Source organism: Sciurus carolinensis, chromosome 2 (assembly GCF_902686445.1).
Source record: "Sciurus carolinensis chromosome 2, mSciCar1.2, whole genome shotgun sequence".
Lineage (NCBI taxonomy): Eukaryota > Metazoa > Chordata > Mammalia > Rodentia > Sciuridae > Sciurus > Sciurus carolinensis.
The window spans coordinates 111,327,919-111,347,565 of record NC_062214.1 but is presented as its reverse complement, the minus strand read 5'-3'; the positions used below and the strand labels follow the sequence as shown (position 1 = coordinate 111,347,565).

Sequence of the window (19,647 nt, the reverse complement as noted above, 5' to 3'; positions counted from 1 at the left end):
AAATAAAATATGACATAAATGCAACAGAACATTTGGCAATAAAAAGGAATGGAGTATAAAACATGCTAAAACAGGGATGAACCCTAAAATAATTATACTGAGAGAAGCTGTACACACAAAAGATAACATGTTGTACAATTCCATTTGTAAGCAATGTTGAGAATGGGCACTTTTACAGGGGGGAAAAAAAAAAAAAAAAAAAAAAAGGCACATTCTTAAGTCCCTTGGTTTGAATCTAGCCCAGGCCCCGAACAAGGAAGACAGACTGGTAGCTGGTAGCTGCCTGGCATTAAGGGAAAAAAGAGAATGAATGGCAACAGCTCAGGAATATGAGGTTTCTTTCTAGAGTAATGAAATGTTTCAGAGTGAGTGATGATACTAACATTATGCTATAAGTATACTAAAAACCACTGAACTGTATATATTTTAAAGCTGAAGTTTTGATGTGTGAATTATATCTCAATAAAGCTGTTCACAACCACCACCACCCTAAGTATAAAGTTTAAATGATGTATATCTAATGACTACAAACCACAGAAAGTAAATACCCAGTATGAAGGTCTGAGTTTTCTCTTGAAACCCTCACCTCCTTGTCTTTACTATACTTATTTTGGTGAAGTTTCTTATATTTGTGTAGTCGAAGCATGTTGTGAAGTTCTTCTCTGCTGAGATTGAGCTCTTCTTCTTCATCATCATTGTCTTCACTCTGAGAATCTGCCTCACTGGATTCATCACTTAAAAGAATGTTCTGAAAAATGGTAAAAAATGAAAATATAATTTTTGGTATGGAGCTATTCAATTTATAATCCAAGAATTTTTTCCCCTGATCCTAAAACAATGACAAAAATAGCTAGAGAACATTTCAGTTTCCCTTATAGTCCATTTACCAATTCAACTGAAAAACAAAAGGATACTAATTAAACCTAATAGCAAGGTTATATTGCACAAAGTACCAGTACATTATATGTAAGATATTCAAGCTAAATTTTAAATACCAAGGCAAACAAAACCAAACCAAAACCTACCTACAGAATATACAGGAATAAGAAAAAGTAATCTTTAAAACTAAAAAGGGAAAAAAACCAAATAGCCAGTAATTGATGAATGGTTAAACAAAATGTGTAATATCCAGGTAATGAAAGATTACTCTGCTATAAAAAGGAAAATAGTACTAATATCATGTGGCACAAAGTAACAAATCTTAAAAACATTATGCTAAGTGGAAGAAACCAGTCACAAAGGACAACATATCACATGATTTAGTTTATGTAAAATGTCCGGAATAGGCAAATCAAGAAAGATGGAAAGCAGATTACTGGCTGCCAGGGACTGGGGGAACTAGACTATGGAGAGTGGCTATTAGTGACTATACAGCCTTTTTTTTTTTGGTGGTGCTGGGGGTTGAACCCAGGGTCTTGTGCATGTGAGGCAGGCACTCTACCAACTGAGCTATATCCCCAGGCCACTATACAGCTTCTTAATGAAGTAATGAAATGTTCTCAAATTAGATTGCTGACAGCAACTTCATGAACACACAAAAATTTACTAAACTGTATGTTTTAAAAGGTTAAATTTATGGCAAGTGAAGTATATCTAAATTTTTAAAAATGTGATGGCTTCGTATAAAGATTTATGCATTTCTACCAGAAATCAGACATTGAGTAAATCAGACCTTTTACACATAAGCCTTTTAAAATGCATTTGGTAACAGTAAAGAATTTACACTTCTTTTAGTTCTTCACAAGAATGAAAGAGTGAAACAATTAGTTTTGTTCGTTTATTTTATTAATTTATTTTATTTATTTATTTTGGTGCTTGGGGTTGAACTGAATGGTCTTGTGCATGTTAAAGGAAAAGCAATTAGTTTTTAATTTTTTATTTAGTTGTACATGGACGTGCCACCTTTATTCTATTTATTTATTTTTAATTGGTGCCGAGGACCGAACCCAGTGCCTCAAACATGCTAGACAAGTGCTCCACCACTGAGCTACAATCCCAGTCCCAAACAATTAGTTTTAATAGAAGAAATACTACACTTATTTCAGTCTGGCCATTAGTAGTAACCTTTTAAGAGTATAAATGACATTATACATGCTACTTGTTAAAACTCCAATGGCTTATGATTATTATTAGACTAAAATACAAATTCCTTAACTGGGTGTATAAAGCCCTATGTGATGACAGTCTCCAATTCATATTCTACCACTGCCCTCCATTCACTGTGCTCTAGTAGACTGGCCGTACTTCCTTCTCCCCAAGACATACTGAGTTGCTTCTTTTCTTTTTGGTACTGGAGATTGAAATCAGGGACACATGACCACTGAGCCACATCTACAATCCCTTTAGTTTTTAATTTTCAGACAGGGTATTGTTAAATTGCTAAGTCTGGTCTAGAACTTGCAATCTTTCTGCCTCAGCCTCCCAAGTCACTGGGATTACAGGTGTGTACCATTGCACACAGCACTAAGGTTGCTTTTTAACTCATCACTCTGCAGTTGTTTCTTCTATTTCAAATACTCTTACAATTAGACCTTCACATAGTTCTCCAGCCATTCTGTAGTCAGTTGAAGTACCACAACTTCTCAGTTTACAGTCTTACTTGCTACCTCATTTAGAATATAAGCTGCACAGGGCAAGAAACCAGTTCATGTTCAACAGTACCTGGTACATAAATGCACTTAATCAACATTTCTTGAATGATTGAACTACCCATGGATTGATGGAAAATTGATATTTCTGATGACATGAGCCAATGAGGGCAAGGATCTTTTTTCTCTTCAAAAAAAAAAAAAAAATTTTTTTGTAGTTGTAGATGGACATAATGCTTTCATTTTATTTGTTTATTTTATAGCAAGCTAAGGATTGAACCTTGCCTCACACATTTGAGGCAAGTGCTCTGCCACTGAGCTACACAATGAGTTAATAACTTGCCCTCTATTAGTAATGTCAGTGGATTATTTGGATTGTAAACATTCTGCCTTATTTCTTACCTTTAGCCATTTTCTGCTTTTCTTCAACTTAGAGAAGTTATACAAATTCCCCTTGTCGGATTTTGATTCTGTGTAAAGAAACAAAAATAAAATGAAATAAAAATGCAAGAATGACTATCCCAAAAGAACTGTTAGACCAAAGAGAGATCTCAAACTACACAGACCTGACTGAAGAACTCCATTCAGCGAGTATGGGTTTAACATTCCAGAACTGCTTGCTCCAGAAGTTTCACCAAGCAATGAATTTGGAGGTTCTTCCTTTACTTGTATTAAGGGATCCCCAGACTGGGGCAATAAGGGATTGCTGTCATCCAGTCCATCTTCACTGTCATCACTATAAATTGAAGAATAGCAAATCCATACTCACAGCTCACCCAGCAAAATATTACATTTAAAGTCAGTAGAACTAGATACTTTATAGAAGAAATTGATTCCTAGAAAAGGCTGACTGTGTTTTACTTGAAAGAAGGAAAAAGAAATTATCAAAGATAACAAAAATCATAAAATACTTCAACCCTAAAGTCTACAGTGATGAAGGGAATCAGAAATGGGGTATATTATAATATTACAAAGATGGAATAACACACCTAGAAATATTCCTGTTGAAGATGGCTGATGTTTGTCGCAGGAAATGATCCAACCGGAGGGCCCTCTCCAGATACTGAAGATAGAGGGGCTTTGCCAGCTCATTGCAGCCGCCATCGTCCCCGGCACCCAACTCTGAGGCCATAGAACAAATCTGTCTTCATGCACAAGGGCCTCCAACTGCACAGCTGCAGAATGGAGATAAGTAGTAAAAAAATGAAAGACTATTCATTTTCTTTCTCTTGCCTGCTTGTTCACAAAATGAAAACAAATCAGATCTTCTAGAACATAAGACACTGAGAAGATAACATACTACAGAAAGATCATGATAAAACTCCTTAGACAATGCCTTTTAATGCAAAGGCAGAAATTAAAAGCATGGGATGAATATCAAAATATGTAACACTGTCATATGTTGCAAATAGAATTTATATTACACATTTTTGAAATAGCACCTCAAAACCTACTTCCCTTTCCTCCTACAATTAACAATTGTTAATAACTATGAGTAAGGGGGCTGGGGAGATAGCTCAGTCGGTAGAGTGCTTGCCTTGTAAGCACAAGGCCCTGGGTTCGATCCCCAGCACCCCCCCCCAAAAAAAAAAACTATGAGTAAACAACTACCCAAATCTATACCACAAGCTCACTACTGTGTTCCTCACAGAGGAGAGTATTACAGGAGCACTTCTCAGCATTACCTTCAAAGTAGTTGTGTTTCATTTTGCATTAAGATACATATGTGATATCCTATTTACAAAGGAACAGATATATTGGCAGAATTTTTTACAATATCTTGTAAAAATGTCATAATAAGTTTAATCTTAAAAATGATTTAGAAAACCGGAGCACAACGATAAAAGGATGAGAAAAACAAGTAGAGCATATTTTTGCCACCTTATGTTGTTAAACACAACGTCAAAATGTCTTCACTTTATTTCAAATTCTTCAGCACCAAAAAAAAATTTTTTTAAAAGTCTTCACTTGAGGATTATCAGTACAACTTTTCCCACAACTGTCTTTCATGTAATACCTTCTTTCTTTAAAGACTTAAAAGGATTTCATTAAATAATGAAATAACTAGACACAGCAATCAAGTCACCATCTGACACAGTGAGTACAAAAGACCCTAGATTATTATTATTAATTTTTGGTCCAAGGATTGAACCTAGGGGCATTTAACCACTGAGTCACATCCCCAACCCTTTTATTTTTTATTTTGAGACAGGATCCGTCTAAGTTGCTTAGGGCCTTGCTAAATTGCTGAGGCTGGCCTTGAATTTGCAATCCCCCTGCCTCAGCCTCCTGAGCCACTGGGATTACAGGTTAGTAACACCATAACCAGCCCCCTAGATTATTTTTTAAAAGCTTCCAATCTAATAAACCAAGTACAACATAGAATCTCTAATCTAAAAATCAGAAATGTGAAATGGTCGAAACTTCTGAGCACCACTTTCAGATTTCAGAGTTTTTTGGACTAGGGATGCAAAACCAGTAGTTTGCAAATATTTCAAAATCTGAAACACACATTTTGAATAAGGGATCCTCAACCTGCAATAAGTTTTAAAGGAAGCCAGGTGCAGGAGCCCACACCCGTAATCCCAGCAACTCGGGAGACTGAGGCAGGAGGATTGCGAGTTCAAAGCCAGCCTCGGCAATTTAGCAAAGCCCTGTCTCAAAATGAAAAATACAAAGGGCTAGGGATGTGGCTCAGTGGCTAAGCACCAGTGGGTTCAATCCCCAGTAACAAAAAAAAAAAAAAAAAAAAAAAAAAGAAAGAAACTTTTAGGGGAAATCATAACTACTTAAGAGAATGTTAAAAAATTCCCTCCCAAATGATCTACAGATTTAAGACCATCCCTATCAACATCCTAGAAGGCATTTCTTTTTGTTGATTTTTAAACTTATATGGACTCAAAAGGACCCAGAATAGCCAAAATATATTTTTTGCAAATAGCTGGTTTGAATGTCTTGTACTACCTGATTTTAAAACATAAAGTTACAGTAATCAGGATGATGTGACATTAACATAAGATAGCCATATAGACCAATGAGATTACTAAGCTAACAATCTAGAAATAAATCCTTTAAATTTAGGGCCAGTTAATTTTCAACAAAGATGCCAAGGGAATTTTGGTGGGAGTGTAAAGGATTGCTTTTTCAACAAATTGTGCTGGGACAACTGGACAGCTAAAAAGAAAAGAATGAGTTTAAACTCCTCTAACTCATACTATACACAAAAATTAACTTAAAAATGGATCGGATACCTAAGTGTAAAACCTAAAACTATACAACTTCAGACATAACAGGAGATCTTTATGACTGGCCATGGTTAGGCAAAAAGTTCCAGATATGACTTCAAAAGCATACTGCATGAAAGAAACAATTGATAAATGAAACTGTCAAAATATGAAAGTTTTATGCTTCAAAAGATACTGTTAAGAAAACAAAGATAAACCTGAGTAGGAGAAAATATTTGCAAATCATCTACTAGATAAAAGTCTTATATCTACGATACATAAACACCTCTCAATAAGACAAATAGCCCATTTAAAAAATTGGCAAAAGGCTTTTTTTTTTTTTTTTTGGTGGTGCTGGGGATTTGAACCCTGGGCCTTGTGCTACCAACTGAGCTATATCCCCAGCCCGGCAAAAGGTTCTGAACAAACATTTCATGAGGAAGATACACAAATGGCTCCTACATACACAAAATGATGTTCAACATCAATAAATACAAATGAAAGTTAAAGCATGGTACAAATATATACCCTCTAGAATGGCTACAATTAAAAACAGACAATAAAATTCTTGGTAAAAATGCAGAGAAACCAAAACCTTGTACAATGCTGATGAAAATACAAAATATTAATGTCATATTGGGTATGTGTGAGTTTCTTTAAAAAACTCAATATAAATTTATCATGTGGCCCATACTTCCATTCCTTGTTATCAACTACTCAAGAGAAAAAAACACATGGTGCCCACCTGGAGCCTTTTATGTTAATGTTCACAGCAGTACTTTTCATAATAGTAAAAAAAAAAAAAAAAAAAAAAAAAGTAAGACAATCCAAATGTCCATCAACTGAAGAATGGATAAACAAATACATCCACAAAATGGAATACTATTCAGAAATAAGGGACAAACTATCATTACATTCAATGTGAATGGATCTCAAAAACATTGTTAAGTAAGAGAAACCGGACACAGAAGACCACATTTTTAATGATTACACTTACATGAAATATTCAGCACTGGCTGGGGTAGCACATGCTGTAATCCCAGCAGCTCAGGAGGCTAAGGCAGAGGATCACAAATTTGAGTCCAGTCTCAGAAACTCGATAAGACCCAATTTCAAAAAATAAAAAAATGGGCTGAGGATGGCTCAGTGGTGGAGTACTTGCCTGGCATGAGTGAGGACCTGGGTTTTATTCCTAGCCCAAGGGAAAAATAATAATAATTTTTTAAAAGGCTGGGGATATAGCTTGGTGGTGCCTCTAGGTTCAATACCCCAGTGTGCACACAGACACACACATACAAATCAGAAAAGGAAGGTTACAGAGACAGTAAACTAGTGATTGACTGGGGGTACAAAGGGGAATGGACTCTAAATGGATACAAGAGATCTTTCTGGGGGGATAAAAAATGTTCTAGTGCTAGGGATGTAGCTCAGTGGCACAGTGTTTACCTAGCATATATGAACTCCTGGATTCAATCCCCAGTACCCAGCTCTCTCCCTCCCCACACACACAGAGTTCTAAAATCACATTGTAGCTGATGTGTAGCACAATTCCAAAAATTCACTATCAATGAATTATAAATTTATTTTCTTTTTAACTTTATATATTTTTATTTTTACAGACTGCATTTTGATTCATTGTATACAAATAGGGTACAAATTTTCATTTCTGTGGTTGTACACAATGTAGATTCACACCATTCATGTAATCATACATGTACATAGGGTAATGATGTTTGCCTCATTCCATGAATTGTAAATTTAAATGAGTTATATGGTGGGTAAATTGTCAGTCTTGGTAACATAGTTAAAGAAACATAATGTTAAAAATACTAAAAAAAAAAAAAAAAAAAAAAAACGGTTTCAATAAATTCTCCTCTGTCAATTGAGACCTAACACTTCACTTGGTTTTAAAAATACACCAAAACTCCCTCACTCCATGGGTGCAGCATGCCTATAATTCCAGCAGTACAGGAGGATGAGGCAGGAGGATCAGTTCAACAACAACCTCAGCAATTTAGGGAGGCCCTTAACAACTTAGTGAGACCTTGTCTCAATGTAAAAAAATTAAAAAGGGCTGGGGATGTAGTTCAATCCCGGCTTTAAAAAACAAACAAAAAACAATATTTTTGAAATTAATTTCTCAGTAACTAAGCTATCTGAAGTCAAAATCTGTTCCTCCAGGAAAGCTTAGTTATTTCCATAATTGCACAATGCTCAATACAGCCCCTTGTTAAATATAACCCATACTCATAAGTCCTAAAATCTCATTCATCCCAGCATCACTTCTGTAGTAATCATCTCTGATGGCTGAAACAGTAATCCTGATGTTAATCATTCCCTCATGTCCACAAACCTACCAGAAGGTGCTACAGGCATGAAATTCTTGACCTATCTCCACAAGTTTTACAACAGTATCTGGAAAGTCAAATAATAATATTTTTAAACTGTTCACTTATTTTTTTATTGTGGTAATATATAAAATTTACCATTTTAAGAACTTTAATAGGTCAGTGGTGTTAAGTATATTCACAATGGTGTGCAACAGTCCTTAACTTTTATTTTTAAACTGCCTTTTAAGATTGGTGGGCTCTCTTTTCACCTCAGGTGGCTTGATTAGCCTGTTAAAAGTTCTTAGTATACTAGACATTCATCTCCTACATTTGTCTTTCATTCTCTACAAGAAAATTGCAGGACCATGCTAACTGACCCACTAGTTGTTATCCAACTTCAGTAGTCTTGACATTTCTTAATAGTCCTTTTACCGACCTTTTATCAATTGTTTCTCACTATCTATAAAGTTTACTTCAAATCCTTTCTTCTTCAAAATTCTAAAGTCATGCCCCTCTTCACCTTGGAAGGGCTTAAAGAGCAAATCTCTCCATTTTTAAAATTTAACCTCAGTTCACTGGTTTCCTCACTTGTGATATTTGAGTTAATAAGACAAGTTGACTTTATCAGTCTAGATTTGCAACTCTTCAGTCAAGGTGATTCTGTATACTTGCTCAAAGGATCTATTTCCTATGTCTTCTATTATGGGTCATGTCCATGAATTCATATTTTAAAATATTGTTTACTGTAAGTTATTTATGGTTCTCCAATATATTACAATTGGAGCATACTGTGTTGGTTTTAATTATAGATGATACTACCTATAGATTTCATTTGATGATTAAAAAGAAATTATCATAAAATATTTGTAAAAAGGCAGAGTTGGAGCTGACAAATTAAAAGCCACACTCTCTTGATAACCACTGTTTATCAGAATGGCTATGATATTGCTGACCAAATAAGTCTTGTTTCTGGATACTCTCCATATCTTTGGAAACTTCTGTCCTATTCCGTCTTTATCCCCTTAGTTGAAACTTCCTTATGTTAACTGTAGAGAGTTCACTAACATTCTTTCACCCAATTTTATGTGACTGATTCTCTGGCCCCCCCAACTTACAAAGTACACAGTCCACATTTCTAGATGCTTGTTGGATATTCTACCCTTGATAGCACCTACTCTATCACTAGCACTTACGAATTCAAATTTTTCATATGCCCCCAGACCAGCTAGTTCCTCTGTCTCTCCTATTGAATAGTTATTCAGACTCAAACTCAGAGAATCACTTATTACACTCCCCTCTACTTATCTCCTTACATTGTAACCAATGGGTAGTTGATTATTCCTTGGGAACCAAGTCTGGAACCTGACCTTTCTTTCCCTATGAAAGTTCTCCTTTAAGTTCTTCACTCACATCTAGACTACTGCTTCCTAATGTAGTTTCCCAAGTTCATCTCAGTCTAATTCATGCTCATAGCTATTATCAAATCAGTACTCCCAAAACATCATTCTATGTCATTACCATTCTCAATATCTTTCCAAAATTTAATGAAGTCTTAATAATTCAGACTGAAATTCAAAGAACTTATCATCTGGCTTCAAATTATCTTTTCCAATTTATTTTTTTTACTGCTCCACTACACTCTAGAAAAATTAAGAATTCCTGTAAAAATTTCTCTTAAAATCTTAGCAGACCTACTCCAATCTTCAATCCAAGAGTTCTTTAAAATTCATCTGACTATAGGTTCATAGGATGGAAGAAGTGCTAATATATCCTGTCAAAGCAATTCACTGTTGACTGGCCTGTTTCACAGGCTCTTTCACCCTAATTAACCTGACACTTGACTCTGATCATACTACAGTTGCCCTTACAACAGTCTAATGTCCACAAAAAAGTGTCTGCTTCTGAACCGTACCCATATATAATAGACTTATTAGCCTGTGTTCATGAGTGATCCTAGCCCAATTGTTTTCAACTCCCTAGTTATTGCTATGTCCTTACTGATGATGTCTTGCCCTTGTCCCATAAAAAATGCCTCTGTTAAGATGTTTTCCCAAGTTGTAATAAAATCTTTCAAATACAAAATGAAATACATGTTCTGGAAAACACTTTATTTTTAGCTAAGCCTATTCTCTCTCTCCTCTGAATTTTTCAATGGTAATGGTGTTTATATGATCTTATATTCTACTTAATGAATATATGTGTGTATGTATGTGTGTATATATATATATATATATACACACATACATACATATATATTCCCCCCTATTAAACTCTAAATTATTGGGGAAAGGAATTCATAGCTCATGAATCTATTTGGTGCTGATATTTTACAAATAATTAATTTCCTTTTTTTTTTGTTACGGGGGGCGGGGCAGGCAGGAAGGGTCTAGAGATTGAACCTAGAACTTGCATGCTAGGCAAGTAATGAACTGCATTTCCAGTCCTTTTAATTTTTCACTTTGAGATAGGGTCTCCTCTCCTAAATTGCCCATACTGGCCTCAAATTTATGATCTTCCTGCCTTAGGGCCCCGAGTAACTGGGTTTACAGGTATGCCCCACCATGACCAGCTAATTTCCAGTTTTATATCCAGTCTAAATTTCAAGGCTACTATAATTCTAATATTTTACATAAAGACAATCTGTAGTTAATGACCATTAGCCTCCAGTCCCATCTTGGATACATTTGAGAACAAAAGTTTAAAACAAACTGAAAGATTCAAAAGTCAATAAGTAGAATGAGTGTAATCATTCATTATCTCACCCCTGCTGAGCAAGGACAGAATTCATGAATTCATAGTCTTTTAGGCAATGGACCACAAAAACTGGTTTTTAGACAAGTGTTTAAAAACTGGGCAAGTGAGACCAAGGTTTTATTTTTAGACAAGACCTGAAGTGCAGCTGCACCAATCACCAATTCTTACCTGAGGACAGGACTTTTTTTTGGGGGGTGGGAGGGGGAGTGTTATGCCATTGAGCTACATTCCCAATCTTTTTCATTTTATTTTGAGACAGGGTCTAAGTTGCTGAGGCTGGCCCTAAACGTGCAATCCTCCTGCATTGGTCGCCTGAGTTTCTGGGATTACAAGGGGTTCAGTATATTTCAATATATGAAATATACTTTTCATATATTCCCCTAAATGAAGAGCCTAATAACAATACCTACTTGGAGAGAAAGCAATTTGATGTCTAGTTAGAAATGAAAAGGTGCTGTTCAAATGGCAATCTAGTCTAACAGTCGATTTTTAGTTTGGTTGCATTTGTTTGTTTAAAGATGGGTGAGACCAGATTGATTTTTTTTTCCTAACTGCAATGGCAAGAACAATGTACAGGCTAGTGATGGAACTAAGTGGAAAAGCATGCACTTTAGCGTGCAAGAGGCCGTTGGTTCAATTTCCAGCACACATGTGCCCCGCCACATCCACACACTAAGAATGACATCTAATGAACACCACATACGTTATTACAATTACAATAATAACCATTAAAAGTTTGTACTATCCCCAACCCTCAACAAGGCTCTTCCCATTAAAAAAAAAAAGAAAAAGAAAAATATCCACTAATATTTAAAATATTAAAGCATTAAAGTTAGACCTAAGAGTTTTTTAGCATCTTCATTATGGTAATGTGCTATTTGTCTTTTCTCCATTAGGAATTTCAAACTTAGTTGACTTTTTTTTGGGGGGGGGGCAAATACCTATCAAAATATCTCAGAGAAAATTAGTTTGAGAACTTTGGTTTACACTTAAAAATTAAATCATATCAACCTTTAAGAACTAATTTCTACATGAGGCAGGAGGTTCACAAGTTGGAGGCCAATCAGGCAACTGAGACCCTTGCTCAAAATAAAAAATAAAAAGGGTTAGGAGTATAGGGGCATAGCTCAAAGGTAGAATGCATGCTTAACAAGTGAAAGGCCCTGAATTCAATCCCTAGCATTTAAAACACACACACACACACACACACACACACACACACACACACACTCTCTCTCTCTCTCCTAAATTTACCAAGCCTAGAACAAAAAAGGTTTAATAAAGGCATATGCCTCTTAAGGAAAGAATTGTAACTTAAAGGCATTTAAATGATTTAACATCCAGTGGCGAGGCCCACACCTATAATTCCAACAACTCAGGAGGCTGAGGCAGGAGGATTACAAATTCAAGGCCAGTCACAGCAATTTAGCAGGGTCATAAGCAACTTAGATCCTGTCCTAAAAGAAAACATAAACTGGGCAAGGTGGTGTATACCTATAATTCCAGTGGCTCAGGAGGCTGAAGCAGGAGGATGGAGAGTTCAAAGACAGCCTAAGCAACTTGGCAAGACCCTAAGCAACTCAGTGAGACCCTATCTCTAAATAAAATATAAAAAGGGTTAGAGATGTGACTCAGTGGTTAAGTAACCCTGGGTTCAATACCTAGTACCAAAAAATAAAAATAAAACATAAAAAAAGGGCCGAGGATGTGGCTCATCATCCCCTGGGTTCAGTCTCCACTACAAAAAATAAATGAAGAAAGAAAGATAGTATGCAGCTAGTTAGGAACTATGCTTTATACAAAAGGCCAAATATTAAAGAAATATAAAATCTGAATTTCCCACCTGTGCTCCAAATCTGAGAAATTCTGTAGCCCAAACCTATTATGACCAAATTTAATCCATAGGTAACACTGATAATTCACAACACTAAGCCATAAATGACAGAATCAAATCAAATAAATGAACTCCAAAATATTTTAATAGATGGAAAAAAGAGCATAAAGAAGTGACAAGTGACACACAATAACACTAGATTAACCATTTCAGTCACCCAACCTTTAAGTGCAGTGTAGGAGAGGGTATTTCATCTTACTCCTTTTAACACAAGAAGTAAGATGAAATGTAAATAACTACAATAAAAAGTATACTTGGGGCCAGGCACAGTGGCACATGACTGTAATCTCAGCTACTTGGAAGGCTGCAGAGTAAGATGTTTGAGGTCAGCCTGGATAACTCAGAGACAATGTCTCAAAATAAAAGGGATGGAGATATAGTTCAGTGGTAGAGCATCCCTTGGTTCAATCCTCAGTACTGTGTGCATGCACAAGCACGCACATGCACACACATGGGGACTGGGTGTTGTAGCCCAGTGGTAGAGCACTTGCCTAGTCTGTGCAAGGCCTTGGGTTTGATCCCCAGCACTGCAAAAAGGGGAAATAAATAAATAAATAACTTGAGAAGTGACTTAAGGATGTACAGATAGTGTTATGGATTTTTTGTTTTGTTTTTTTTCTTGGTGATGCTAGGGATCAAACCCAGGGCTTCATGCATGATAGGCAATCACTCCACCTCTGAGCCATCCCCAGATAAAGCGCTACAAGAGTTTAGGAAACAATGATTACTTTAGATATTAAACCATATTAATGTTTCTTGAGAAATTTATATACCTCATGATTATATCCTTTATAATATCTGTAATCTGTGATGAAAAAATGACGGGCTAGGATATGGAAGGTCTATCTATGGACATATAACCTGAAAAACAAAATGAAAAGTCGTAAGCCGGGTGGTAGTGCACACCTGTAATCCCAGCAGCTAAGGAGGCTGAGTCAGGAGGATTGCAAGTTCAAAGCCATCCTCAGCAACTTAGCAAGACTCTAAATAAAATATTAAATGGGCTACGGATGTGGCTCAGGGGTAAGTGTCCCTGGGTTTAATAAGAGTACAAAAAAAAAAAAAAAAGTCTAGTAATTAATCACATAAATAATGCTTCTACCTTCACATAAAGAAAAGCCCAAACCAAATGGCTCACTAATGAATTCTACCAAACATTTAAAGGAGAATTAATACAAATCCTTCACAAAGTCTCCCACAAAACAAAAAAGGAAAGAACACTTACCAATTTATTCTACGAGTTTGACAGCACTCTGATCCCAAAACCAAGTAGATATAAAGAAAACTATATACCAATATCCCTTATTAACTACATATACACAAACATATGCAAAAAAAATCCTCAATAAAATATTAGCAAACTTAATCCAGCAATACATAAAAAGGATTATATTATAGGCAGAATTTATCCTAGGAATGAAAGGTTGGTATAACATCTGAAATCAATTGTACCGCACACATCAGTAAAACTAAGGACACAATACAACACCATCATCTCAATAGATAGAGAAAAGTGATCTGACAACACCCAGCACATTTTCAAGATGGAAATACCATACAAACTTAAGCATAAAAAGAAATTTCCTAAACTTGGTAAAGGGTATATATGAAAACACAACTCTTATCATATTTGGTGGCAAAAGACAAAATGCTATTCCCTTTAAAATCAGGAACAAACCAAGAATGTCCACTTTTACCATGTGTATTCAAAATTGTATTGGAAGTTCTAGCCAGGCCAATGAGGCAAGAAAATTAAATAAAGGGCATCTAGATTAGAAAGGAAGAAGTAAAACTATTTATATAGATAACATGATCTTACATACAGATACTTTTGACAAATCAACTGGAAAAAAAAATTGACTGGAATAAGCTCAGAAACCTAGCAAAGGTACAAGATCAATACACAAAAATCAATTATATTTATAAGCACTATCAGTGAACAATCTGAAAATAAAATTAAGAAAACAATTTCATTTAGAGACATTAAAAATGACAATACTTACTAATAAATTTAACCAAACAAGTAAATACGTATACACTACAAGCAGGAAGACATTATTTTAAGAAATTAAAGAACTAACTCTTGTCATCCCAGCTACTCAGCAGGCTGAGGTAAGAGGATCACTAGAGCCAATGAGGTAAGGGGCAACATAGCAAGAGCCTGCTGTCTCAAGGCCTGGGGCTGTAGCTCAGTGGTGGAGTGCTTACCTAGCATGTGTCAGGTCCTGAGTTTGATCCTCAGCACCAGATAAAATTAAATACATAAAATAAAGGCATACTGTCCACCTACAACTACATAAAAAAAAATTTTTAAAGAGTCTGTCTCATTTAAAAAAAATAAGAAAAAGGAAAGAAAAGATGGAGGAAGAAGAACTAAATAAGTGGAAAGGCGTTCCATGTTCATGGATTAACTGTAATTATTAAAATGACAATAAATACAGATTCAATATAATACCTGCCAACATACCAGCTGGCTTTTTTCTTTATTTTCTTTTTAAATAAACAAGCTAATCCTAAAACTCCTATGGAAATGCAAGGAACTCAGGATAGCCAAAAGAGTCTTAAGGACAACTCCTTTTTAAGTGTGAGTTGGAATCTCTCACTTTCAAAGCTTACTATATAACTGCAATAGTTGAGGCATGGTGGCAACTACATAAGAATAGATATACAGAACAATGGAATAGAACAAAAGCACTGAAAAAAAACCTTTACATTTATAGTGAGTTGATTTTAAACAAGAATGTCAAGATAAACCAACAAATAAAAAGCTTTTCAAAAAATGGTACTGTGACAAGTGAATATCACATGTAAAATAATGAAGCTGGAGCCATTCTTTTTTTTTTTTTTTTTTTTTTTGGGGTGTGGGGGGCAGGGCAGGGGATGGAACTCAGGGGCACTCAACCACTGAGCCACATCCCAGCCCTATTTTGTACTTTAGTTTAGCACCTCGCTTTTGCTGAGTCTGTCCTGCCTCAGCCACCCAGGTGTTGGACCCCTCCCTTTTAAAGCAAACAAAAATCAACTCAGAAGAGATAACAGATCTCAGGCTGGGTGGGGTTGTGGCTCAGTGGTAGAGTGCTTGCCTAGCATGTGTGAGGCACTGGGTTCAGTTTTCAGCACCGTATATAGATAAATAAAATAAAAGGTCCATTGGCAACTAAAAAAAAAAAAAAAAAAAGATCACAGATCTAAATTTAAGAGTAAACTATAAACTCTTGGAAGAAAACAGTGATAGTGGATGAGGTCACAGTTTCTTAGCTGTTAAAACAATAGAAGTAACAAACAACAGGTAAATTAGGCTTTAGTAGGCAGTACACATTTGTAATGCCAGCAACTTGGGAGGCTGAGGCAGGAAGATTATAAGTCCAAGGCCGGTTTGAATAACATAGCAAGATCCTGTCTCCAAAAGTAATAATAATTTAGTGTTATAAAAGATACCATGAGGACATTGAAAATAAAACCCATGATTGTGAGAAAATATTTCCAAATCATTTATCTACTAATAGTATCCAGAATATATTTTAAAATTATTTAAAACAATTACAAAAATAATCTGTTTCAAAAATGAGCACACTGGGTTCAATCCCTAGCACTGCAAAAATAAATTAATTTAAAAAAATTAAAAGTAAAAGATTTCAAATAGGTACTTCTCCAAAAACGATATGCCAAAGGCAAGCACATGAAAAGAAGCTTTAACATTGGTAGCCGTTAAGGAAATGCACAACTAATCAAAATCACAATGACAAGCAAGTACAATTTATCTGTAGTTCAGCCTCTTGGGAGGCTGAGGCAGAATGACAGTTTGAATCCAGGGGTTTGAGGCCAACTTGGGGAACATGGTGAGACTACATCTCAAAACAAAACACACACAAAAAAATATACCCCTCAATGACATACTGCTTAGCACTGACTAGGATGGCTATAATTACACACACACAAAAAAAAGACAGAAAACAACAAGAGTTGACTAGAATGTTAAGATGGAGCCTTCAATCACTGCTAGTGGGAATGTAAAATGGTTACAGGCACTGGAAAGTTTGGCAGTTCCTCAGAAGGTTTATAAAGTTACTATATGACCTAGCATATCCACTTCACCCAAGAGAAATAAAAGCATATGCACATACAAAAACTTATATATAAATCTTCACAGCAGTATCACAATAGCCAAAAGAGTAGTAACAACCCTAAATGTCCACTGACTGATGATGGAAAAATAAAATGTGGTCTATATACCCAAAGGAATATATCATTAAGCAATAAAAAGGAATTACTGAGAGATGCTACAACATCAATGTATTTCGAAATCATTATGCTACGTGAAAGAAGTCAGTCATCAGAGGTCACATATTCTTTGATTCCATTTATATGAAATGTCCACAAAAGGCAAACCTAGGGTCTCACAAATGTTAAGCACATGCCATGGGCTGACAATGTAGCTCAGTGGTAATACACTTGCCTAGCATACCTGAGGCCCCAGGTTCAATCCTCGGCACGAAAAAACAAACAAAAAATTTCAAATGTTTGCTTTTTCTGAACTATAAATTATAATTCAATAACCATGTTAAAAACATAACATTTCTGCACAAGGAAAAAAATCAAATAGTTAAAAAGTAAATTATAAAAATGTGAGAAACATTTTAAAATCCTGTACGTACCCTCAGAGAGTTCTTACAAATATTTAGAGGCAGAATACCTCTAGTACATAGTACTCATTTAATACTTTCCAATTTAAAGAGAATTTTAAATTGGAAATTTAAAATTTCCAATTTTAATAGTTAAAGAGACTATTAAAATTATTCTCCCATTTACAGACAAAGAACCAGATAAAGGGGTATATCATTGTGATTTTAATTAGTACACTCTTGATGACTGACAAAGCTGAGTACCTTTTCACATATTTTATGCTATACGTACAACTTTTTTTGTGATCTAAGTTTTATGATCACCTTTAAAAAATAGTGGTCTTTTCATCACTGAGTTATGGAAGTCCTGCTTATAATACAGACAATTCCTTTGCTATATATGTACCTCTATATTATTCATACATTTTCATGGATTGAAATATTAGTTATTATCAATTCTCTCCTAATTCATCTATAAATTCAATTCCCAATCAAAATCCCAGAAGGGTTTTAGAGGAAACTGGTAACTGAGTTCAAAATTGATAGAGAAACAGAAAGGATCTAGGACTCTCAAAACACATTTGAGAAGATGAAGGAAGTTTAAGTTTATATAACCTAAATCCATGACTGACTAAATTTACATTGGTATAGACAAACTGACCAAATGGTATAGAAGAGATTACAGAAAGAAACCTAAACTCACACATATACTTAACAAAGGCACTGAAACAATCCAACAGGGAAAAATTTTTCAAACAAATGGAGCTGAATTGAAAGGATATCTATATGGGGAAAAACAATAAACCTCAAATCCCTATAGAATACCATACACAAAAATGAAATTAGCATGAATCACAAATAAAAGTAGAACTAAACTGATAAGACTTCTAAAAGTAAACATAAGAGCAATGTCTTCGTGATCATGTGGTAGATAAGAATTTCGAGGAATACAAAAAGTATTACCCATAAAAGAAAATATTGATATTTATTAAAATTAAAAATTTCTGAATTAAAAAAAAATTAACTACTTTCTGGTTTACTCCCTATCAGTTTGCAAATATATTTTTTAAATCAGTCTGTAGAAGACTCTGCGAACAGTGTACAATCAAGTTACGTGGCCCCCTATGCAACTCTACACTAAGTAAATGCCTGAATTCCCTCTAATACAAATATTAAAATTTTACCAGCCTTCTCAGGAAAGTGTAATGAGTTCCTAGATCAACCAAAATTATTCCAGAAGATGCTGATATACTTTCTCTTGGCTGGCTTATATAGGCATTCAATTATAATTGGTTCTAAATTCTGTGTTTCTCCAGTATTAGTTTAAGGTAAAGGATACTATAGCATAAGCTAAGCTTAACTAGCACCCTTTCTGATAAAATAAGCAAGAGATCCATCCCTAATTCCCCAATATTGTACAGGAAACAACTTACTGTTTACTCTACGTGTACATACTAAATTATTTGCATTTCTCTAGTTCTCTTGGTTGCATCTGTATTGTAACTGTTCTTTACCATAAGTCTTTTTGCATTATTTAATTATCTGTTGTTTAATAAGTAAGGAATCATACAAAATACAAGTAGTTGTCTTAGTACCAGAATGGTTCTCTTCAGTGCACAATGTGGATGTTTTTAATAATACGCAAAATACATAAAAAATGCTTTTCTTTGGTTTCTTTATAAAGAACATAGGGACGGGGGTGTGGCTCAGTGTGCTTGTCTAGCATGTGCCAATAAAATACTGGGCACCAAAAAAACAAAACACAACAAAACCACAAATAAAATAGGTTAAATTAGTAAAACATCAAAACCTCATATGGGAAAAAAGTAATTCAAATATAAGAAAATATGTAATTCTATATAGTATAAATATTGATGTTTAATGAAATGCTCATTATAATTTTTCTTAAAATTTATTTATTTCTATTAACCATTTAGTTGACATAAAATGACTTCTTTATTTTGCTAGATCTAAATTATTAAAATATTTTTAGCAATTCTGCAAAAACTTATGGGGGGGAAGTTTTTCATGAATATTTAAATAATAATTAGGCTTGATAGGATGTTTTCTGTCCACAATAAATACACAATGATCTCACAATATAAACTCAATGGCTCATCTGAAAATCCTTTCTGATTTCTAAGAAATGTTTTTGAACCCCTTCCCCAGAAAAAGAGTCATTCAAAGTTAGCTCCAGTTTAAAGTAAAAATTCTATTTATAGCCTGATGGGAGGG

General features: G+C 34.9%; 1 protein-coding gene across 1 annotated transcript in view; it reads right to left on the bottom strand.

Moving 5' to 3' along the window:
- Positions 1 to 19,647, bottom strand: part of Ino80 (INO80 complex ATPase subunit) — a 128,891-nt gene that overhangs the window by 96,232 nt on the left and 13,012 nt on the right. Inside the window, exons 2-5 of the mRNA XM_047538148.1 lie at positions 3,578 to 3,763; positions 3,155 to 3,324; positions 2,991 to 3,058; positions 587 to 748 (exon numbers count right to left, since the gene is read on the bottom strand). Of these exons, the coding sequence (XP_047394104.1) occupies positions 587 to 748; positions 2,991 to 3,058; positions 3,155 to 3,324; positions 3,578 to 3,720 (543 nt within the window). The 5' untranslated portion in view covers positions 3,721 to 3,763. The remainder of the gene's footprint in view (positions 1 to 586; positions 749 to 2,990; positions 3,059 to 3,154; positions 3,325 to 3,577; positions 3,764 to 19,647) is intronic.